The 17,595-nt window shown below is 39.6% G+C and overlaps 1 protein-coding gene across 1 annotated transcript in view; it reads right to left on the bottom strand.

Annotated features, from left to right (window-relative positions):
- The window catches only part of LOC140237504 (uncharacterized), a 184,746-nt gene that overhangs the window by 31,997 nt on the left and 135,154 nt on the right, over nt 1–17,595 (bottom strand). Inside the window, exons 68-77 of the mRNA XM_072317473.1 lie at nt 15,939–16,072; nt 15,184–15,424; nt 14,245–14,373; nt 13,478–13,675; nt 12,698–13,000; nt 12,014–12,207; nt 10,983–11,115; nt 9,774–10,094; nt 8,883–9,197; nt 1,496–1,662 (exon numbers count right to left, since the gene is read on the bottom strand). Of these exons, the coding sequence (XP_072173574.1) occupies nt 1,496–1,662; nt 8,883–9,197; nt 9,774–10,094; nt 10,983–11,115; nt 12,014–12,207; nt 12,698–13,000; nt 13,478–13,675; nt 14,245–14,373; nt 15,184–15,424; nt 15,939–16,072 (2,135 nt within the window). The remainder of the gene's footprint in view (nt 1–1,495; nt 1,663–8,882; nt 9,198–9,773; nt 10,095–10,982; nt 11,116–12,013; nt 12,208–12,697; nt 13,001–13,477; nt 13,676–14,244; nt 14,374–15,183; nt 15,425–15,938; nt 16,073–17,595) is intronic.

Here is a 17,595-nt window from a genome sequence, read left to right on the forward strand (position 1 = left end):
TCATCTTCATCCACCCATAGATTTTTACAGTGTTACTAGGTGAAGAGAGAGTGGGGTAAGTTATGGGACTGTGGTATATACTGATAATTATCCTCTACCATGACAGAGGAATTCGCTCCCCAATGTCACTGGCTACATTCCTAGCACATTTTTTTTTTTTTTTTTTTTTTTTTTTTAATGAAGCGATCTTCCTCCCATCCACAGATTGTCATGTGACGGAAGTGAAAAGAGAGAGTAGCAAGGAGCAGAATGAGATATATACGGTAAATGTAGGCCTACATAATTATGTGAAGTGTTTGAATGATGTAAGCAAAACATACTCCAAATGGGGGTTAAAGACCAGTAGGGCTGGCCTGGCTATAGGATATAACTGTGAATCCCTGTAACAAATTGTGTAAAGTTTCATCACTGATCTCTGTGTAATCACACACACAGCCAAAGAATCTCGACCAGAATCTTGACTAGAGTGACTGTTACAGATGAATATTTGCTTTGATGCTCATATTCGCTGGCTGGTGCTATTCGTGATTTTCGAATGCACCACAGTGGGCAAGGAATAAACCGGCCCACCAATGAACCCTCATGCTATACGGCTTTTAAGTGTGACACTGTGTCAATGGAGCAGGGATTTGCTGTCTATCTCCATTCACAGAGATCTTCACACAGCATTCCAAGCATTCCAGTCACCTGGGAAATAATCAACAGGAGCCAAATTGGATGGGACGGGGATATGGTTGGCCCATTGCATGGCCCTCACGCTTTGATTCTCACTGCTTACACCGGTCCTACGAGTCCATGTGTACAGAACTCGGTAACCATGCATTTCCAGGTTGATATCTACATCACCTGTGAGTTCAATATGCAACACTGCTAGGTATCTCTCAATCTATATGTCTCTTGAGTTACATATATATCTCCACAGGGGTGTCCTGGCATCCATGCATGGAGATGTTTGAAATTGAAAGTGGTTACAGAAAGAGGTTTGAGGAAGGAACGAAAACCTATAGACAGAAAGACAAAGAGATAGATGTGTGTTGGATGCATACAGTTCTAAACAAGCCATCATGAGTAAAAATGATGAAACAATGAGATGCTGAAACACCAAGCTAAAAACAGGATATCATGTGAACAGTATGCAGTGGAAAAGTCAAACTTGTTTTCAGTGGTCACCTGTTAAGAGTGACCATCGTATACTGCAAAACCAGAAATTTTTGAGGGCATCAATCTTTTGCGAAAGTTTCAAATTTCACGAAAAGCCTAGATTTGTGAAAGTAAAGTGCACAAGAAATTGTTCGTCACGCAATGCATTAAATGAGAGTAGTGATTTGTAAAAAGTTGAATTCTGTGAAAAAGGCAATCTGTTCTGATTAATGGAAGTTTCATGCCACCAATGGTTCTGGTTTTACAGTACACCCTTGTATGAGGTACATACTGACATATCACTCAAAGGCTCTGTACCATTGGAAACTAAACAAGACAACAGTTGGGTTCTTACCTGGCATCTACCAGATCCATGAGTCTCATCCAGCGGTCATTCAGTTTGGCCAACTTGTACTCGATGTCGCTCGCCCTGGCCTCATTGCTGGCCGGGATGAGTTTGTTGCCGACGACCTCTAGGTGCGCCTTGTTGGGCTCCGCTCTCTGGATCTCATCACGATAGTCCTGAGCAGCGGATCAAATCATGGAAACGTAGTGTAAAAAAAACTGATGGAATATAAGATGGAAGTCAATTACAAAATGAATCATTCATAATATTCAGTATGAAGGAGTGAACTACCCCTCTCAGAAGCACTGATCAACAGGATAGCATGTCTGGAAGGAATGCCAAGCGCCATTACAATTGTAGCTCGGAATAACTGCTGACACTGCAAAGCACACAAAAATCAGTAATAGAGAGCCCCTTCTACGTACTTTAAAATGCAAATCACAAAGATTCCTTGAAGCGATTATTCTCCCAAGATAAATATCCTTGCCACTGCACCACTTGCACCAGTAGTTTTTGTCTGTTTCCTGTCGGCGAACTATAAATATGGAGACGCAGTGCAGCCTCATCATCTCGTGGTACCACTGCAACACCCAAATGCCTCACACACAACCACAGAATCCAAAATTCACTTCCACTGAAGGAGAGCGCAGTTGTTTCCTTGTGGGTTTAATCCCCACCTAAGAATACACACTGATAAATCCAAGAAGCAGACAGTCACACAGCATTGTGACAGACTTCTAGACCATATTTAAAACCTATTTAGTCTCTAAATGCTTGGAGCTAGCTGGCAGTAATATACCTTATTGTGACTGTTTGCTAGGCCATATTACAACCTTTCATTGAGTCTCCACCGGCATTGTTTATCTGCATTCTATTCAGACTTCTTCTTCCGACTGACTGCTTTTGATGATGATGATGATTAAAATAAACCATTATAGCTTAATGCACATGCTTAATAGTAACAATTGATTCAACTGACATTTCCCCTGGCGGCAATTCTTAAACAAACATTTCCAGTCTCTTGATAAAAAGACCGCAGGACAGTAAACAAGAATGATCCCAAATCAAACTTCCTGGATTTAAAAAAAAAGGTGAAACAAAAAACAACTACAAACACTGCATGTTTCAGATATTTTTTTGCTCACACACAACTATACTGAAAATGTATTTCTTCAGTTTGGACACAGCATGTTGATCTCTTCAGTTCGACAAATCAGTATCAGAGACCACTGAATGATGAATGACAACTACATACTGACAGAAAACATCCCCCATACTTCCATGCAATCAATATGAGACAAGATTTCAAAGGCATCATCTTATCAAAGTTCTAACTAAAAGCATTTAAACTAGAATTACTCTGTTTATCTCCTGCAATTTCAACATTCAATCCCTCTACAGATATATTTGACACTGGAAGCCATTAAATCATCTGAAAATATGCTTTTACCATAAAATCTTCTAAAAATACAATTTTCCCATCTAGTATAGATCTATACTCCTTCTTGTAATTCATGAGGAGGAAATATTCTCGACTTTTAAAGTGAGTGTATCACAAAATAAAGGTTTGATTTACACACTGAAAGAAATCAAAGTTCATACCATGATTAAAAATTATCAAAATAGTTATTCATCAAAAATTATGATACAAATTAATCACAATTACTAAACAGCAGCACAAACTTAATTGCAATCACTGCATGCACGCTCGTAACAAGGTAGCTTGTATCAGCCTCTGCTGCTGACCGATGAAAGATTGGCATACGTCAGGACTGCCACTCGCTATAATCTAGGCTGCCATTACTTCCTCCACTCCTCGTAATCTGTCGTCTCCAGACTGAACGTGCTTCTAAGCCTCAGACTCTTTTAATCCTAGCCAATGCTTCGCGCAATGAATGATGTTCCTTTAAACTTGAAGCAAAAGTCTCCCATCACTTTACATCATGATGTTTCCATGTACAGCAATGAATAGAGTGTAGCCTTGTGATGTAATCCAGTGTATAAGTGATCCATGAGCTTGATGGAAGGAATGGTGTCAGTCAGTTGAAGGGTGGAGTGTGATCCGACATCGGCACTGATTCATTTCGTTCCCCTCTCTTTGACTGACAGAGCTCCAGAGGCCTCTCCCTTCTAGTCTCAACCATCTTCTGACCATGACCGTCTTATTAGGTTGCCAGATTAAATCTCTATCAACACACGCGAATACGTTGCATGCACACCAAGTCCACAACTCTTCTGTCATACAAGAAGTATCTAATTCTCTTACTGAGTTGACAGGTCACACAGCCACACACCGTAAACAGTGTAGGTGTAGTTCCCCTGAAGTATTTATACAGTGAGGGGTCTGGAGAGGAGACTAGAGACTCAATAAGGAGAAGGGGAAATTGGATATCCCCTCCCAGCTATAAGCGCTCAGAAATTGTGCGTCACATGTCTGTTTGGCAGAGACGGTAAGGAGTTTGCGACTGTGCTATCCTTACGTGGTGGGGGCTGTTGCGTCGTCATCGTTGCCTAGCATGCCAGATGATTGAGGTCATACATGTTGGAGTCACATGTTCCCTCTCAAGCTCAAGTGGTGATGATACTTTAATGACTATGCGTATAGTCACGATTATACTTGTCCTTCCAGAGTGGGAATGCATGACAATGACCCCTAATCCTACCCCAATATTCTTCTTTTTCTTTTTTAATACGGGATGTACAACCCAACAGATGACTTGTTTGAAAATCTTGTTTGAAAACGACTGAGATATTGTACAAAGTGGATTCTTCTAAGTACATGCATTTAATTGATGTAAGTACTTCAGAGATTGAAACAAGATGTGAAATCATTAACACAACCCAATTCTAGTGTTATTTCATAGAATAAACCCCCAAAGGATGATACTTCAAAAGAACTGTGGCACTTTAAGAATATATAAATATATATTTAGTTTTTATGATGAACAGGATTACACAAAAACATTTGGAGGGCACATATTGAAACTAATTTTTTCATAATCTTCCTGAAATACCTAGAAAACATTCTTTATTGTTATTAAAGTTATCTTTTTCAATGAAAATAAAAGACTTATCACCCAAATTCTCAAAAAAAAAAAATTCTTATTCAACTCTCTGTTACACCATGTTACACTTCATAAAAAAATCACTTGGAGTCAAAGTGTCCATTAATTGGTTAACAATTAAAGAACAAAGACAAACTTCCACAACAATATTGCCTTCGATTTTTTATATTGCAGTAAATGTCAACTTTAAAGAAGCATACAAGCTCCTTTTCATCATCCCCAGTTTAATAGTCTCCTCAATGTTTAGAGAGTCTGAATTCATCCTCAACAAGATATACATTGATGTAGCTTGAAATCCTGCCAACAGACTCATGTTTGCTTGTTGTCAGTTTCAAAATACACATTGAGAGAATTTATTAACCATTTCCAGTACACATTACTGCTTTTCAAACAAATTTACCACACACATTGATGAGGATTTCCTCTCACAACTTATTTGTAAATGATATAGAACAGAGCTGTGAGGCTCTGTTTACACGAGCTGCTTGGTTTTAAACACCAGCTCATACTCTCTGCTTCGTAACCTGCCTCAAATGTCATTGATCGGCATGAGAGAGAGAGAGGGGGACCCTGGGGTTGTTTGATCAGAAACAAGAGAGCAATAGCGTCACGTATCATTGATTCGAGCACAGCAAGAAAGGGGGCTCTGAGGATGAATGGCGACGGGCGCTGGCCCTTTTTGTCCCACGATCCCTAGAAGGACTCCCTTTCACTTCATTGTTTGTCCCCCCCCCCTCTCTCTCTCTCACTGAAACCCTACAGCTCTTGTTTATGTTTTAACACTTTTATGTAGTGGCCATCAATAGTAAGCTTTCTTCCATGTAAATAATCAATATGGATTTGACTTTGTAATTTTAATGATCACATTACTACAAGGTCAAGTTGTTACAAAAATGAATTATTGATTGTTTATGTAAGCGACAAAGATGTATCAATTCATGGCTTAAAGGTGAGATCATCTGACATCGCACGAAAGGCCAAATAAAGATGATAGAATAGTCACGCAGATAAAGCTAAAACATAGGTTTCAGAATGGCTCAATATTAATCTTCCGCAATTTGGAATTTGCTTGCAATATATTGAAGGGTTCTACTAAGAAACTTGTCTGACTGATGCAATTTGCCAAGATAATGGGTTGTTTTGCAGTATTTTGTAATCAAAAATGTAAAGTAATAGAAGTCAGTGTGCCCAAACTTTATTCCTGAGGTGCCCTCTGCATTCAGTAGTAGATAGGTAGAACAAAAATCAACAGTTTCTGCAGTCATATGGATATCAACATTCTCTTAAAGTTGATAAGCAGCTCTTCGTAATTGTCACATTTAGAAAAGAAAATCTGGTAGTCTACGATAAAAGGCAACTCCTTCACCTTACCACAGCTTGGTCAACCACATGCAAAATTACACTGAGTGATGCCACACTAACACACACACGGACACATAACACTCAACACATAATAGATACACTTATACCAGAGTCTTAAACATGCAAGATACCCTACTGTACAAAGTACACCCAACTTTTCTGGACAATCATTTATTGCGAGTCCTGCTTACTATCTTGTTCCCTCTGAAAGAGCTTCGTAAAGCATGACGTCTGATGCCAGTAAAAGCCGTAAATATGTCACCATAAACCTCATATACTTCAGTTCACGAGTGACGCAGAAGCCAATCCATTAAACTTTACTACATGTTTGCAAGTGTTTATAATGTGGCAAGCATACATCAAATTATAATGATAATAATAATAACAATAATTGGTTTGAAATTCAAAAAAATTCCCAACTTATTACTGTGATTGTCTGTAATGCAAGTAGAATGGGTACAGTGCAACATTACACACAAACATTTACTTCTTATACCATCTAGACTGACATAATTGGAGAAGCTGAACCCCATCAAAATCACAATGTACATTGTATGTTCCAAAGCAATGTATTCAAACTCCTATACTCAACATCATAAGTTTCTTCAGAAGACAGAAAATTTGAAGAGATATCCAACAAAAATATCTAAAGCAAAATATCAATCAACATACAAAATGTTGCATGATCTTTCCAAATGTGTACCAGTTGTCACTTTACACTTGATTATCAGTTACCATAAACATAATACCCAGCCTCTGCAATACTTTTCAATGTTTGTATCATTATCATTTGGAAGAAATTAATGATACAATGTACCACTACCAACCTAAACTTGCTAATTGTAAAACTATACTCTTGACAATGAAACACACACAATAACACTAAGACACCTGCAAGCATGTACTTACTGATTATAGTGTGATTTTGTATCACATTTTCAATGAAGTCTTTGATAACCTCCAGCACGGAAGCATAATCAATGCTCTTTCAATCATGATTGCAGATGCTTTTACCACACAATGAATAAAAGTGATCAAGAACTAATCTTAAGCTATACTGTCCGCTGTTTTTGTGCCACACAAATTAGATATGCATGGACTGTATGCTGTACATCTATTAACTACATGTATCACTGGCACAATATCATCAGCAACTTTGATGGGTTAGAAATCTTGTTCTGTATCAGTATCAAGTTGTTGAATAGTGCAATGATTTGCCTTTCCCATGAGAGCTGAGTGCCAGGCAAACACCATTACTGTATTCCATTACCTCTGTTACGTAATAGATAAACACAGTTAGATACTTGTGAACAGTGGGGGCAGCTCTTAAATGCTATTTGCAGGTCATTAGCATCTTCCTACGGACTCTTAAGTGGTCACATGACCTCAATAGGCAAGACAATGAGATGGAGATTGTCCATGCACTGATGTACTGTCTTCAGTTGCCCAGTATCCAGTAGGCAATGTTTACAAAACATTTGATATGACCTATGTCGTATCTACTGCCAGCAAGTGCCTACTCATCTTCTCGAATAAAAACAGATAGCAGAGGATGATATGCTAACACTGTTATCATAAATGCAGTCTGGTCTGGATAAGATGGGTAGAGACAATACACATACATCTACACATTATACAACGATGACTAGCATGGGAGCTAGGGAACATATTAGAGTATGTTCCATCCCAAGGATTTGATATGCTACTGATGAGGGAGGTTATTGGTCCCCACGATGTATATTATAATATCATGTTATGCTACGGGGGCTGCACGCAAATCAAGCTACGTTTATGCTGTAGCCCCTCTGTATTATTCATTGTTGTATGTTTTGTTGTACTTTTGCTGTACACTGTACACAGGCAATGAACAAGAAAATACTTATATATAAATATTATTATATTTATGTTTGTACATGAATGTGTGTATGTACAATGATGATACAGAAACCAATAAATCAAATCAAATCAAATCAAATCACAATCACATTTTCCCCAAAGTGAACACTGTCAAGCTCCAGATGAGATTCAAACCTCTGGTACCGGGTATGTAGTTTGTTACCATTGCTAATTGTACATGAACGTGTACAAGCATAGTCTCCCTTATGAAAGTGCCTGGATTCATACGCACATACACATCGCATAACAATAGATGGCGCCATACGTGATTAAGAGGGAACGCAGTTCCTTCATAGCACACAGGAATGACAGCCCCTTATTCTTTACAATGATCTCTGAGAGTTGCGTGCTAACGTCTTGATGTGCACACATGTAGAAGTGACAAAACGGGAGGTGCTCATTTCGCAGCAAGAGGGCAGCAGACCAATTATAAATCTCAAGTCTCTGGAAACTGCTTGGCTTTTGATAACCATGAGACTGATGGGGTCTTTTCAACAATAAAGCTGATATTTGTGAGCCTTTCATGGATAAAGGTAAACTTATCTTACGAAGACATTGAATTTATCTATGGAATTTTCATTACTTCTTGACCTTGGGTAAAATTGGATATTTGTGTGTAAAATGCAGCAAAGCAGTACATAAATAATCATGAAATACATGTATGTCAACAATTCAAGGAATATTTGGAATGAAAAGTATATTATGACAATAACAACAACCACCATAAAAGCAGAGCCATGCAATTTCCTGATTTCTTGTAAAATAACAGTGAATCAATGTGATTTACCCTGTACAGTATCTGTGTCTATGAACACTATTGTTCAAAAGCCCTTTGAAAAAAAAGAAGGCTTCCAAAACAGAAGGGATATGCAATGATTATTGTCAGAACTAGTACTATTACAAAACTCTGAAATGCTTGTTCTTTTGTGAATTCCAGAATGGAGTACAATGTTTCAATGATAAAGAAACAAAAACCATGTATACGAAAACACAGGAAAAAAGTTAAAACATATGAATATATAGAAAATAAACATCAAATGTTTGAACACAAAGAACAGAAAAGTCCAACTCACCCCTTGGAGTTTCTGCAGCAGGTCCTCGATGCTGCTCTCTCCATTCTGCGACACCTTGATGTTCATCTCGGTCAGCCAGTCGGAGAACTCCTTGTACTTCTCGGTGAAGGCTGCCCACTCGTTGAGGCGGTCAGTGATACGCTGCTTGCGCTGGCACACCTGGTGGTGGACCTCGTCCAGCTGCTTGGTCAGCAGGACGATGCGCTCATGGAGGACGGACATGTCGTCGGGGCTGACCGAGGGCGAGAGCTGCTCCTCCCGCTGGTGCAGCACCTCCAGCTTACCCTTGGTGCTCCCAAAGGCATTTTCTGTCTCCTGGTGCATAGGAAACATAAGAAAATATACTTGCGTATCAGGCGATATACCTAGGAGATATATATTGTGCACACACGAAAATATACTTGTGTATCAGACAATATACCTTACAGATATATTCTGCATACATGAAGATATACTTGTGAATCAGGCAATATACCTCCCAGATATATTCTGCATACATGGAAATATACTTGTGTGTCGAGCAATATACCTAGCAGATAAATTGTGCATGCATAGATGAATTCAGAGAAGTCTCATGAATTTTTTTAATATGATATATTACATGACTGAGGTCAATGAAGTGATCACAAGGAAAATATGAGAGTCGTGCTGATGAACAAAATCTTATAGTCGTAAAAGTGTTAAGTGAGGATGTATAAAACCCCACGCTCTCACAAAAGTCAGAAGAGTCAAGACGTCTCAAAATGCGCTGTGGAATTGAAAGATGGAGTAAATTTCTTTTGCCTCGCTACATGCTCAATTTAAACAGATAGTAAAATGAGGTTGAAATGTAGGGGTGGAGTTTTAGGAGAAGCAAGGAACCATAAGGAGCTAGAAGGAGAGAAGACTAACCTTGCACTTTTGTAGCTCTTTCTGCAGCTCTTCGTACTGGGTGGGCAGGGGGCGGGCCAGCATGGCCTGGGCCTCCCTCAGCCACCCCTGGAGCTCTTCGATCAGGCCCTCGCTGTCATCCCACCGGCCCAGGACCTCAGCCAGCCGGGACTCCTGCTTGCGCAGCCGGCTGGTCAGCCAGTGCCAGCGGTTCTGGGCATCCATCAGCTGGCTGCGCAGGGTGTCGCCGGCCAGCCGGTCCGAGTTGCGCAGCAGGGACTTGCCCGCCTCGTTGAGGGCGAGGTAGCTTCCCTCCTGGACACTCACCAGCCTTTGGGTCATCTGGATGAACGAGGAGAAGGAGGAGTGACCAGGGTGAGATTGATGGATGGTCAAACTGGTGCTCAAAACCGTACCTCTCTACACAATCTATGAATGTTTGTTTTACTATGGAGGGCACTGCTGCAAAAAGTTAACTACAAGACGTACTGTAACAATCATTTATGATAATATTTCATAGTGCAAAAGTGCCGAAATTACCATATACATTTCTAACGTACATGTAATTACAATTCTAAAGAATACACTACAAAATTCCTTCTTGACGATGAAACTTACTATAGCTTTCTCAGAGAAAGATTGAGTCACTTGAAAAATTTAATGAGTTGAGCTCTGGATTAATCAAAGCCAGGCTCATCACTTGATGATCACAAATAACTACATTTTGTAAATTCATGTAACTGTGTAGTTTGCAAACTTTTGAACAAGCAGCAAAAAATGGACACGTCTATTTTGATTTATTGCCAGTGTGTGTTTAGGTGAAATCTACCAAATGTTAATCAAGGAATGTGCATCTCACCAGCATTCAGACTTTCATGCACCTAACCACAACAATTAAGTGATTTTGCTGGAGAGCTCTCAAACAAAATTCTTTTATCAAATCACACTGCTATTAGTGTGACCCATTGTTATTGACTTTGTTCTATATCTGCGTTTTCTGAAAACATTTGTCAACACAAATACAGCAGTGAAATGACAACCAAATTTGAATGGCTACAAGAGAAATACATACAGCAATTTTTACCTCATGGTGCATAACTAAACACAAATTTTTATGAAATATCACAACATTCTGAATTAGTATCAAGACAGTTCATTCATCTCATAAGATGATCATGAGATGGATGACTATGATGTTTTGAGATGATCTTCACGTCAAACTGTTCTCACCTTGGTCTGTTCATGAAGCGCCCTGAGAGACTGAAGAGGAGCCGTGGTGACGTGGTAGCCTGTGACCTCAGCCTCCATGTCTCGGAACCACTCATTCATCTTGGCCAGAGCTGTCCTGTAAGACTGCCAGTCTCTGATGGCCCAAACACGAAAAAGACATAGACATCAATTAATGATTTCAATTACCCAACATCAAGTAAAATTCTCAGATCTCTACCTTGTGACTTTACTACTGAAAGAACCGACTTGTTCTACCTGGCACAAGCATCAAGAAATGCACCAATATCACATGCAGGTTACTCTGAGACTTACAAGTCATAACACTGATTTCGATAGCTTTCACGGGAAGAATCAGATTTCTACATCTCACACTCAAAATTAGAAATGCCAGTGCAACATATAACTTTAGTAACCATGTAATTAAGCTCACAGAATACAACTTTCATCATAAGATTCAACAAATTTTTTCTGCACACAAAGTCAACTGCCAAGCAAGGAAAAGCCATATTATAAGTACTGTCAACCCCCTGGAGGCAGGTTGAAGTCTTTGAATATTACGATGTCCCATCGGCAATAGGTTCATAGTATCAAGCTTACACTCAAGCTCAATACCACCAGATAGTTGTGGAAAATATGTAGAGTAAAAGTTGAATATGAAACTTGAACTCGAATATAATCCACTGGAATTATCGAAACTCCTGATACTGTACACAATGTGCTTTTCTCTTACAAATTTTTACCAGTTGACTGATATTCATGACATTAACAACTTGCAAATATATTGCCTCCCAGAACACAAATGAGCTGTAATCTATCATATTGTTTTCAAAAATGGGAAACCACTAACTTTCTGAAAAGAAACAATTCTTGTTTTTCATAGTGGTTCACAATTGGAAATGCAATCAAATTGCCTCACAAGTCCAACTTTGCAAAAATACTACACTCTTGAAATATGCTGCATATACACTACAGTACATCTCATGGTCCCATCCTGCTTGTAGGGAGCTAAGGAGAGGTCTGAGATGACTCACCTGATGTTTCTATCGATGATCTCCTTCCGCTGGCTGGCCCGCCGGATGACGCTCTGCCACTGGTCACTCAGCTGGGCAAGCCTGGTCTGGAACTCCTCGGGGTCGTCCACCTCCCCGTCGTGGATCATCCTCTGGCCGTCGCTGATGATGGAGAACAGGATCTGCTGTCGGTTGAAGATGTCTGCCTCAAAGAGCTGGCAGGCAAGAGAGGAGAGAAAAAAGAGAAGAAGAAAAGATGATGGTATATCCTTTCTACAATGTAAGCTCACTTTAAAAAAACAAACTAAATATACACTCCTTTCACCGATTGTTGAAACTGATGAATAATGTTAGAATAAGTTTGATACCAACAATTATGAATAAAGACTAAATAATGTTGTGTTTTAAAGAAAGAAGAGAGAGAGACTAAGTAATGCCAAAGGCCAACAAAATATACTAAAAATAATGCCTCCGGCACCCTTTGGGCAGAGGCATAAAAATGATGGCAACCACTTCTACAATGTAAGCCCACTTTGACAAATTTAAGTTAATACACGCTTCTTTCACTTTGGCTGGCTATACTGATGATCATGGGGTAATGTCCGATTCCAACTATTATGAATGAAGACTAAATACTTGGTGACATGACATAGGTTCCATGTAAGTTCTGAAATGACAATTGATGGAAGTCTCTCTCTCACTCACCTCATAAACCTTTTGCTGCTCTAGCAGCTCGTCGTAGCTGCCCGCGATGTCCACGGCGAGGTTCTCCTCCGTCTCCGCGAGGAATTTCATCCACGACGTGCACTTCTGGGCAAAGTTCTGCTGCTGGAGCAGCACTCCCTGTAGGTGGCGGTATTTCTCCGAGAGGCAGGTGTAGAGCTTGTTCCACCATACGTTCAGCGTGGCCAGGTGGCCTGAGTTGTGCCGGTCCAGGCTGATGCGGTAGCCGATTTCGTTGAGGGCGTTGACGTGAGGCTGGTTCTCAGCAAACTCCACCAGGAGGGACTATCAGGCACAGAGATAAAGGGGAAAAAAATACAATACATGTCATTACCAATCTAAGCCATTTGCTTTTGTAATATAAACCATATACATATATTTTGCGAGTATGATATTTTACAAAATGGGGCCAGTAAGGTAATCTTTGAGGCTGGTTGAATTTGTGATTCAGCTGACTACATGTAGGAGATATTGCCTTAAGGCCATGTTCACTAAATTCTTGTTGTAAATTCTTGAAAGCTTATATTCAAATTTGAAGTACGAATTGGAAATTTGTTATTACCTTTAGAAAACAGTGTGCCCCCGCAAAATTTAGACACAGTTTCTACACTGTTGTATGTTGTATGTACAATTTGTACATTACAGAACCACTCACAAGATTCAGTTCCCATTTGACATACCACACTAAAATCATTTCACTGTTTATGAGCATTCTATGCTATCTTTCCACACCCAATTTTATTTTTGACCAACTGTCCTCACCTTGAGTTTCTGCATCCTGTCCTTGATGGTGTGCTCGTCAGAAGACCTGTTTGGCTCCTCCATGTTGAGGGAGTCCTTCACGTCTTCCAGCCAGTCCAGCAGCCCCTTAGTCTTCTCCCTGAATTGCCGCTGGTTTTCAATGTCATGCTCCTCTGCCTTGATGTGTCTCCGTAGCGACTTCTGGAGGGCGTCCAGGCGCTGGGGTGTGGCATCGAGAAACAGAAAAACATCCTCAGGAAAAGATGCTAGAAATGGCAACATCTGTTTAAGTGGTCTACACATGAGATTCTGACAGAGAAATAAATGCTTTCAATCTATAATTCTTGCACAGAGGTTGAGGATCACTTTGTATCTAGCCTTTGAAATGGCAATCTGGCAAGCACTATTCTGAGAAGCTAGCCACTGCCGAAAGTGGAATATATTTCCAGGCCGGCTGTGATGATGACCCATACTGGGCCTTGTATAAAAGTCACACAGCAAGGCTTCATACAAAAGAAAAAACCCAAATCTTCCCCCCTCCACATTAGGGTTCCTTAGACCTTAGATGACCTTCTGTGACATACTTTGGCATACTTCACTTTGCAGTATTACATCACTGTTTAACCGCTCCAAATCTGCATATTATTGCAACATTATTGTTCTGTTTCAATACATCCTAGGTGATTGTAGATTTCACAAGAAAAATGCTGTCATACATGAAAGAGTGTCGCAAGCTGCAAGTCGACAAAGTCTGGGTATTTAATTGGTAAAAAAAAAAAAATACTGACCTCTTGAAGAACTTTGGTCCTTGAGGTAATATTACTGGCTGTGCTCGAATCCATGTATTTGACTAGCTGGTCTACCAGTTCTGGCAAACTGGCTGCAGTGGAAAAGTTGTTGACATCATCAAGAATCTCCTGCATGTGGAAAAGCAAAAAGATAAAGAGGGTTAATTACAGCAAGCATTTTTTAACATCCTTTCCTAATCATGTTAACAAGGATATATCATAGGTAGGCCTATATGTCCCTGAGTATCATTTGAACACCTCATATTATAGGTAGCTTGTATTTGCAATACATGTATTGTTCTTCCCTTATTTCCTCTACCCTCAACGAGTGTAAAAAAGTTTAAAACCTTATATCAAATACACTGTAATTTAACAAGCATTAGCTGGCAATCAATCATTCCTTCCTTGAAAGACAGAAGTAATCACTACTTTGAGGTGCAGAAGGAGATGAAGTTGTGTAAAATGGCTGCTCCACTTTATCAAGTCCAAGTTGGCCATAACGATCTGCTGTACATAGGTCTGCCAATATAGCGACATCCAAATCAGGGAGATTCCACACAGCAATCAGGGAGATCTGTGTGTTCCACGCATTTCAATGGGCAAAAATAATTCCCAAATCAGGGAGGTTTTAATATTCTTTATTCAGACATGAACAGATTCTGACATTTCAAGGGAGACTCTTGCAGAATCAGGGAGACTTGACAGCTCTGTGTACACATACAGTTGTATACTCTTGGTTTGGTTGTTTGTGTTGGGGGTGGGGGGAAGGAAGATATCTAAAAATTCTCAATTACCTTCAATTTTCTTTTATCACCATCTACAAATACTGCTAATTGGGCTCACTGTCAACAGCAATCTTGCAATTTTTTTTATCCATCATGTTCTTATCTTAAAGCACAGAGGAAGATACCAAAAAAAAGCTGAGAGGTCAAGGGTCACCTGGCACTTATGACATCTGTGCACCCTTTCCTGCTCCACTGCCTCCTCACTGGATCCCTCAGCCCTCTCCTTCCCTCCCTCCACCTCCCTGGCCCGCTGCATCCACTCCGTGCTCTGGGCCTCCCTGTCCTCCAGGAATGCCTCCGTCTCCGCGTGGCGATCCTCGAACTGTTGCCATAGCAACATGGCCTTCTCAAACAGGTTGATGGTGGATTTCAGCTCGTCTTCAGCCTTACTCCATCTGATGGGAAACGAGAAACAGCAATCGCTAAATTTACCATCGTCAACAAAACGTCTAGTGCACAAATTTAATTTGCTTTATTTGCCAAAATAATTTAAAATCACAATAATTACATCTTTTTCATTATCTTTTGATTAACAGGACATGCTTTCATGAGACAAGAAAAAAAATTAAGCATAATCAAACAAAAGAGAAGTATTCATGGACCATGTAGCAACATTCTTCTGGTATTGATAATAACAATAATGCTAATGCTAATAATAATAACAATTTGATTACATATAGTGCATCATAATCTAGCACATTCTCTATGCACTTTACATGACTAAAAATCAAAAGAAAGATAAGTTTTCAAATATTTTACAAATTGCTTATCTATGACAAATAAGCTCATTTATGACAAATCAATCACACATGTACAATCCATGATATTCTCTTGGAACTATTGTCATTTTCTCAATTTCCATCATCATAACTTAGTTTGCTATCAAAAAAGGCCCAGACTTCTTCTTACCTTGAGGACAAGTTCTGGACTGTCTTCTCCAGGTCAGCACTGATGTCTGTTTTGCACGTCCTCTGGAGTTGGTCGGCCAGCTTACACAGTGTGTTCAGCTGACCGATGCTGGATCGCAGCTCAGCTTGGATTTCCTGTCACAGAAATAGAACATAATAATTAAATTCATATGCCACATATCACTAGTTAATTGTTATTTATTGTGCACACACTGTATGTAGAGCTTTCCTTGAGTTTGAAACACAGCACACAGGAAAGATATTGCCTCTATCAGAACAGATAAGAATTACTGCACTTCAGGTATAACAGAGTATATCATTTTCTGGAAAGCAAACCCAATGCAAGAAATCACCAGTACAGGCACAATCAACAACTCTTGGTTTCAAGCATGTGCAGTACATTCTTCGCCATTTTATCTTCTCCATGGAAGAAATTATGTAGGCTACATCAACTTGGAAATACAACCAGCATGAGCTTTATTTCACAACAGCAGAAAAGTTTGCCATTGTGCATTATTATGTGTTTTGTGTCATTTATAAACCAGTGCGTTCTAGTATCATTGCATCACTGCATCTGCCATTTGACCCTGAATCAAGTGGGGTTGATGGCCAAATAATTTGACTTCACACTGCATTCACTGCATTGTATTATTCCAATAAGTCAGGACTGAATTAACTTTGATCTTAGTTTGATAGTGAAGAGTATCTATTAGCAGAATTCACTGCCTGAATTAAATCTTTTTTAAAGTTAAAGGCATTGACTAACTGGAAGACATGTAAGTAAACTGACCACAGAAAATACTCAATGTCAGATAGAGACAGCATGAGAATTCACAGCAAACACAGCAAATTTCTTCATTAAAATGCTCACTTCCTTCTCTTGGAAGTCAACTGCATACAATTACAGTGACATATGGGGAAAGACACCTCATAGAAAATATGTTACACAGGCATGCATTTGGCATGCATCACAGTTCCTACACCCCACATACAGCTTACACCTTCATACAAATTTTTGAACAGATCCCACACAGTGACAATGAGGTAGATCTCCGTTTTAAAAAGAATACTCATCAACATGTAAGGAGGGAGGTATTAATGGCACAACAAATAAAGACAAATTGAGAAGTTGCAACAAGCACTGTGAGGAGGTTTATAGGGAGCACTCTCTCTCTTCACCTTTTGAGCAAGGAGTTCCTGTGTCATCCAAGGAAGGGGTGGGGGAGGGTGTAAGAGGTGTGAGCAAGACATAAATCACAAGAAGCAGGAATCAATAATGCAGCTCACAAAACTGTACAATCAACTTGAAGTCAGCCATGCAAAAACAGTCAAGGTTTCCCTTATGTCCTTAAAGGGGATGGCTAGTAACCGATCAGTGGGAATCAGTGGGAATGCTGAGGGATGATTGTTCCAATCCTTGTGGGATTTATTTAAGAGTACATTATATATCTACTGTAGTGTGAAAATTATTTGCTTCAGAACGGTCTCATATTCAAGAAATGTGCAGATTAATGCCCCGTCACTGACCGGGGACGCTTACCTGAAAACATTAAACTGCACATTACTTGAATATGAGACCATTCTGAAGCAAATAATTTTCACACAAGAATAGATATATAGTGTACTCTTAAATGAATCCCACAAGGATTGAAACAATC

Source organism: Diadema setosum, chromosome 1, assembly GCF_964275005.1.
Source record: "Diadema setosum chromosome 1, eeDiaSeto1, whole genome shotgun sequence".
NCBI lineage: Eukaryota > Metazoa > Echinodermata > Echinoidea > Diadematoida > Diadematidae > Diadema > Diadema setosum.